Source organism: Thermobia domestica, chromosome 2 (assembly GCF_964235325.1).
Source record: "Thermobia domestica chromosome 2, izTheDome1.hap1.1, whole genome shotgun sequence".
NCBI classification, from domain to species: domain Eukaryota; kingdom Metazoa; phylum Arthropoda; class Insecta; order Zygentoma; family Lepismatidae; genus Thermobia; species Thermobia domestica.
This window is the reverse complement of record NC_137455.1, coordinates 332504525-332512268: the sequence shown is the minus strand read 5'-3', so window position 1 is coordinate 332512268 and position 7744 is coordinate 332504525. Positions and strand designations below refer to the sequence as shown.

Genomic DNA, 7744 nt, shown 5'->3' with positions numbered 1-7744 from the left:
ATTTAAAAAGTTTAAACTATTTGTCATCTTTTACTGAAATTTGTGTACACATACGAGCTTGAAGCGTATCCAAAAGTTACAAAGTGAGAAGTATTAAAAGTCATTTTATCATTTAATTGAAACACAAACCGATACATAATTCAATGTTTACGTTTTATTTACATTAAATATTTATGATATTTATTAAAACTTAAATTTTCAAACCTTTGTTGTTGTTGTTGTTGTTGAAGCTCATTTATTTCGAAAATAAAATACTCTCTTATACTGAAAACAAGATTCTCAAGATCTTCCTCGGAAGAAATCCATAGTTACAGAAGATGCAAGTTTGTTATATACGTGTATTGGGACCTATTGTGAAATGTCCTTAAGATTTTGACAAAGAAACATTAGTGTTATAATAGAAAAAAACCAAACAAATACATAACAATTCAAACAAGCTATAAAGTAACCAAGAAAGTTCTGTCGCTTTTGTGGAGGATTGTGTTCCATTGGCCCTCACACCGTGAGTTGGATGCGAATGAAAATAAGCCAAAGGTCAGTTGTTGGTGTGGGTATATCCAACATACTACCTGGTTGTGGCATTTCCGTTACACCGTGAACTTGCGTAAGAACAGAGTTTACATGGGACCTCCACAGAGCGTCATAAGGGCGTGTATGCTGTACAAGTTCAAACTGGGGTCAAATGTCCTCTTCAGCGGGGCGGAAGATATGACAGGCCTTTCGTGAGGGTGTCGTGACTACGCGCACACTGCAGCGGTGATTTAACAAGTTTAAGGACAGACACTTCAAGACGCACCACGTGCCGGAAGAGCAACACATGTACAAAATAAAGATCTTCAGGCAGCAATTAAGGCGACCAGTGGCCAGAAATGTGAGGAACTGGGACTACAATTCAGTGTGAGTGGAGAAACCATTCGGCAACACCTCCATCAACTTGGGAAGCTCTACAAGTTGGGTCGATGGGTCCAACATGATATGGCTTCGGGCCAGAAGACAACGCGAGCAGACACCTGTGTTTCTTTGCTCTCTCGTCTGAGGAAGGAACCATTTCTGGACAGGGTGTTGATATGTGATGAGAAGTGGGTCCAGTACGAAGCTCCACGGCACCGGCATCATAGGTTAGCATCGCATGAACCGGTTCCAAAACAGCCGAAACCAGCATTGTACCAGAACAAGATCCTCCTGTGTGTTTCGTGGACTGCTCGTGCCATCGTCTATCGGAAACTGCTATCAGCTGGTCAGAGCATCAATGCAACTATGTACTGTCAGCAGTTGAGCCGTGTTCAAGAAAAAACTGAAAACTCTGGAGCCAGCACCTTGAATCGCAAAGGGATCCTCCTGTTGAGTACAACGCAAAGCGCCACGTGGCTAGGATGACCCGGGACACCATTGTACGCCTTGGATGGGAAACACTTTTACATCTACCATACTCCCCGGGCATTACAACGTCTAATTATTACCTGTTCCATTCCTTGGACAATCTCGTTAGAGGATGCCAGTTCAAATCGCTAGTAGAGGTGCAAAATGCACTTGATAACTTCTTCGCTTCACGGCTTACGAAGTCCTACCTCGATGGAATCCATGGCCTTCCAGAATGTTGGCAGATGGTCATCGATGCTGATGGGGACTATTTTTGATCTTTCAGATACGTCTTAGGTGACACATTGACATTCAAATGTGCTGGGTGAAAAAGCGATAGAACTTCCTTGGTTACTTTCATATTTAGAAACATTTTTCTATAAATACGGACCCTTAACTTAATAACCTATAACTTCCGCTTCTTCTGTTGGCTAAGGAAATTCCTCTTCATTGACTTACTTTATGATTCCTCCTGTGTGTGTGTATTGTCTTTTCAGTTGTATGCTTGGCTTAACTTTTTGTGTGGGCCTTCCACCTGTATGTAGATAATTAAGTATATTGACTTTTCTCAAGTGATATTGGCTTTTCTCATGGGATGTTGGCGTTTCTCATGTATATATTGGTTTTTCTCGTGTGTATATTGGCTTTCCGGATGTCTATATTGCCTTTTCCTCGCATTTGTATATTGACTTCACTCTATGTGTGGGCCTTCCACCTGTGTGTAAATAATTCTTCTAGTAATATGCTTAAGTTTAAGGTAGATAATCACACACGTTTCACATCCATTTATATGTAACAATAAATATAGAAAACAAGTACTTTTATTTATAGTATCTATTAATAACGGTATTCTATGTAATTCCCTTCTCGTTTTGTAACATGAGCTCACAAAAATAGTTTTTTGGCTTTCTTTTATGCGAAGTCCTCAATAAGTTTTTCATAAGATGTTGATTGAGCAACCTTGTTCTCTAAAACTAATGTTGCCAAATCTGTGAGCCTTTCCTGTCCCATGGATGAACGTAAGTATGTTTTAACAAGTTTTAGTTTGCTGAAACTTCTTTCACGAATTACCGCTCTGCATGGAAAGATAAGAAACATTCTAAAAGCCACTGAGGCGTTTGGACAGACACTTTGAAGGCCAGTTTCGGTAATAATGTCGAGTATGTTCTTTGAGGTGGACTTCTTGAGGTCCGGCAAGAATACAACTGCCTGGTCATTAAGACTCTCAATTTTTACACATAATTCTACAGCATTCAAATCGTCTTGGTATTTCAAAACGAGATCCGCGCACAAGTTTTTCAGGTCCTCTAAAGACATTTCACACAATGAATTTCCTCTGAGGAAGCTGAATTTCTTGCTTACTTCTTTGAGCCTGTCCATTGTACTAAAGATTTCTTCCAGTAAGAGGTCAAGAATTCTGAAGAAAGATTGTCTAAGGCCATCCTCTTCAGTAAAAAGTCTTGCTTCATCCTCTCCCGACATTCTGTTCTTCTTCAAGATACACTTTTCTCTGAACTGATCTTCCACATCTATCAAATTAATAGTAGCCTTCGCTTCCGACATAGATCTGTCAAATCCATAATTCTGAACCTGGAGATTGTGTTCAAAAGATCAGATAACAAATCAAGAGACATTTCATGCAAAACTGAGTCCCAAAATACTGAATTAATTACAAATTTCAGATTTTTGATTGGTTCCACTAAGTATTTGGTAACTGATTTGACTTCTGAACTAGAGAAAGTTTATAATTTCATCAAATTCTGCGAGACCAGTTTTCAGCTCAGATTTCCTCCCACATTCTCCATTCCACCAACCATCCCATCATCGTCCATACGACCTTCCAAACTTGCCAGCATTAATCTTATCTCCAAATGGCGCCCCCCCTACATACTCTCAACCAGCTGCGCCCCGGAGCAAATGCCCCGAATTGCGCCCCCCCCCGTAGATCCGGCCTGCTTAGAGTTGTCAGAGGTCCTGGTTTTCAAAGAAATAATTAACTGTCCCGAAAACAGCTTTTCGGGACGCCCGTTTGTCCCAGTTTTCGTTCCTAAGATTGAAAACAAAATTTAACCTGCAAGGACTAGTATATGTCAACTAAAAACTGAAGGTTTTTGAAAGATTTGTGTAGCCAATTAATTTTACGGAACAAAAAACGAGCTTGAAAATCAAATCCATTTTTTTGTCCTATGGATTGTTTAACTTCAGAAGAATAAAAAAGGTTTTTAAAAATATTCGAGAGGGGGCATATAGAGGAGGAAAATGTTGCTTTAAACTTCCATTCTACTACATTAGACATTTCTTATAAGGCGTGCTTGAAAGAGATGCCGACTCCTGATTTCAAATTTTCTCTTTTATTATTATTTTAAAGTAGGTCTTACAGTGACAAAATCCATTGTCAGCTTCAGTATTTTTATTTTGGAAATCACACTAACTGAGTCTGTATGTACGTACATTACGACCTAGAGCGCAAAAAAAGTTCAAGAAGTTTGTGAACATTACTGTAGCAAGGGGAGGGAAATTTAGAACACCCCAATAAAAAAACGGTAATCCCTCGTGGCTAAATGGTTAATGTACGTGCCCTTGGCGTGGAACACTCGGGTTCCATTCTCAGAGGGAGCTCATGTGGTTCGGTGAAGAATATGTTCAATGTTTGTACTTAAAATCCAAAATATACTTTGGCTACTACATATGTCTGAAATTATAGTAATTACCAGGGTCCGGATTTTGTTGACAAGTCAACTTTTTTCTGTTACGCATGGGACAAGGCAAATCCAAATAAGAACGTTATCCATCAGCTCTAGGTTCTAAAATTATGTTTTTTAGGGTCAACTTTTGGTGACTTTTTACCGTTTTGAAGTTTCAGGTCATTTTTCACTATTTTAGGGTCACTTTTAGGTCACTTATGGCCTTTTTATTATTTTCTTCTACATAAGGAAATCTTAAAATGAACATTGTTTATGGATGTGAAAAAGACGAAGTTAAATAATCTCTTTTCATGCTTCCTGACTATTGGGGTGGAAAAACTGCATTCTTAACAAGTTAATGAAAACAAAGCTGTAGTGGGTTGACGAAAGGTGGGGGTTGGTAGGTGGCCAAACAGATAGTTTTGGGCTGTTGACCATAAAGGATGTGATCACGTGAATAACTAAAAATGGATTAGAAGGCGTACAAAGACTATCTAATCTATTTATTTTCATGAAGTCTACACTTGCGAACTTTTATTGTTTAAGAGTGCTTCCTAGTTTCATCTCGGGAGTGAATTGACGCATTCAGTACGTACAATGCCGTACAATGGACTGATCAATGGACATAAATGATCAATGGACTGCAACTAACTGAAACAAAACTTTTTGGAATATGAGTGAGAAACGTTAATTAAAATCCAAAAGATATTTTTTTAAATGTCAATGTTTAACGAAATAAAAGTTTTTTTTTAAAAAAACGCATGTTTTAAGGTCAATTTTTGTGAATTTTAGAGTCATTTTACAGGAATTTTAGTGTCATTTTATAGGTCACTTTTTAGAAAATTTTAGGTCAACAAAATCCGGGCCCTGGTAATTACTCAATTTCTTAATGAATGAAAGTTCCGATTTTAAGGTACTTATTATTAATTAACATATTAAAATACACTAACACGTACATATATGAAGAATGTGTGTACTTATGTTTTGTATGTATGTAGATAGATAAAAACATCACACAACTAGACACGCATACACAAAATAATATGATGCCGATATAAAAAGTTGATGAAAAATGACCTAAATAAATTCCTCCAAATTGGAAGCATTTGATATGTCAATGGAATTTTAAAATAAATCATTAATAGTGATTAGTGTGTGTAAAAAGTCGAACTTCGTCGGGCTAAGTTCTAATCCCTTAAGCCCTTATTCTACAACTGCTTGAAGTTCGAAAATGTTATTGTTTCCCTCGTTTACTTTTATTTTTAATATTCCCGCGCAAACAGCAGCTTGAATGTGTCTCTTCACTCTTCTCACTTTCATACCTTCATTCTCAACGTCGCACAGTGGGGCCAAAAAAGGCAATTCTTAGCAAAAACTCGAAGAATGAAGTAAAAGATTGACTTGATATAATTTGCTATAATGAAACCTTAATAGTGTACACATAAGATAGTGTGCAGGAAAAGAAGTGATAGCTATTTACAATGAATTCATGGGACGTGTAAATTTGGTTATCCACCGAAGCAGGAAAGGTGCTGCTTAGTGACAGAAGATAGGAAGTTGATTTTGAATGTGACTATTCCTACATTGCGTGCAGATATTCCGTGACTGGTAAACATGGTGACACGACCGACATGTATGTATCGTTTTGTATATTTAGAATGTTGAGGTAATGTGTAATCAATAATCATATTTGGAATGATGTTAATATCAGTATCATATCCCTATGGTAATCCCCTACTTAATATCATATTTGGAAAATGCTGTGGTACTGAAAGCATATAAACTGTAGTCAAACGATAGAATGGCATTTTAGTAGAAAATATGGCATAATAATGTTATGTCTGTGATTTTTTAATATATCGTAGCGGAAACATTGTTCTTACTGTATGCAAAGTGAAAACCTGCACATATTTGCACTTTTGGGAAATATAGCGCATGAAAATGTTTGAAGAAAACCGCATTTTGGATGCAATGCTGCTTTTGAATTGAGGAGGGATGAATGTGAGAGCAAGTGTTAGATTATTAGACGTGTGATCCCCATGCACGCAGTGACAAAGTTGAATATAGATCGATTCTGAGAATTTTGCCGCCAAACCTACTTGGTGCTTCGCCCCCTAGGACCCATCTTGTTACCAACATCCAATCATACTTCTCTGGCATTCGCCAACAGAACTAAACTCTAGTCAAACATGTGTGATTAATGGTGGCGATATTTTGAAACGTCAATGTTTGCCAAACAATCTATGGACCATAAGGTAGAACCATATTTAAAATGGTGTTGATCAATTCAGTATTGCGTTTTTTTTTTTTTTTTTTTTGATGCGATGCGTGCACAGAAGTGACATTGGAATCAACTGTAATGAGCCTCCGCTCGCTCCAGCTCAGAGTGTTCCAATCAAGCCCTGAAATCAGCCCACGTAATGCACGATGCAATATATGAAACAAGCTGAACAGGTTACTGATGCTTGTAAATCATAATATGTTTAATACATCTGATAATATATCGAGAACTTGTGATGAGATAATTTTTATGTATTGAAGCGTCCTTGCATCTTCATTGTCATAACGAATCCTCCACAACTTGGAAATAATTTTGAGGAGCAAGAACTTTTCTTCAATTTTATTACTCTTCAGTTGTAAAAAGAATAAGTACACTTTTTCCTTTCATGCGTAAGAATGTAAGTCAATCGTAAGTTGCCAAATCAAAGCATATTGCCCACGCGTTTGTTTATGCCAATCATATAATCTGTTATATTATTTAGGCGTGAATATAAGGAATATTTCCTTTTATGATGTAACACTCTATGTTTTTGATAAAATAATGTCGAAATAACATTTTTGTAGCCACTGCACACACCAAACTAATTGGTTTTCTTTCAATTTTCTGCTCCATATTGCGAATTCTTATTTTTGCCAAGAATTCAGTGCCTTGGCTCCACTGTGCGTCGTGATTAATCGGTTGGGTAGGAAAACAAATGAAATGAAATCTTTGATTTTTACGTTCCACGGTTATGCCGGTTAGGCTAAAGGAGACGGTGATGATGAGTAACGAATGAAATGGTGGAGTGAAGAAAGTGGGAGGAAACGGAAGAACCCCGAGAAAACACACGCACGCGGTGTTTGTCTACCACAAAGTTCACTTGGCGGGGCTGGAATCGAATCCGGGACCCCAAGTACCAGAGGTGAACGCTCTACCACTGAGCCCCCAGGGTAGAAAAACGTTTTGAACTAAGCAAACTCATCACTGTCAAAACGCCGAACACGACTTTGCTCGTTTCTGAGTTTGAAAATGCTCCTGCTCCTGCTATAAGTCATTACTCGGCACTTGTATACCACATGTCATTAAGAAATCATCTATAACTCTTTAAGTAATAAGTAAAAACTTGTTGTGACTTATTTAAACTTTTGGATTGCGAGCGAAGCGAGCAAGAAAATTTGTAAGAAATCTACGTATTTCATTGATAACCGACAGCAATATTTATCTAATAGGGCGCCAATACTTTCTGGGGGCGACTCGTCTTTTATTCATGTCCAACACAACTTTTTCTTTCTCCTTGCTCGTTCGGCACCCCCTTGTTGTCAGCGCCCGGGGCGGGCGCCCCGCTGGCCCCCCCTTAGCTACGGCTCTGCTTATATATAACCTTAGATTGGTGTCCCGCTTTTTCGTTTACAAAATATGGCAACCCTACCCAGTCTTATGG

At 38.1% G+C, this 7744-nt stretch overlaps 1 protein-coding gene across 1 annotated transcript; it reads right to left on the bottom strand.

Moving 5' to 3' along the window:
• Positions 1-2271: 2271 nt before the first annotated feature.
• LOC145679527 (uncharacterized) lies at positions 2272-2922 on the bottom strand. The gene has a single exon (XM_081750105.1). It carries the CDS (start codon positions 2920-2922, stop codon positions 2272-2274), a length of 651 nt encoding a protein of 216 aa, XP_081606231.1.
• Positions 2923-7744: the final 4822 nt, after the last annotated feature.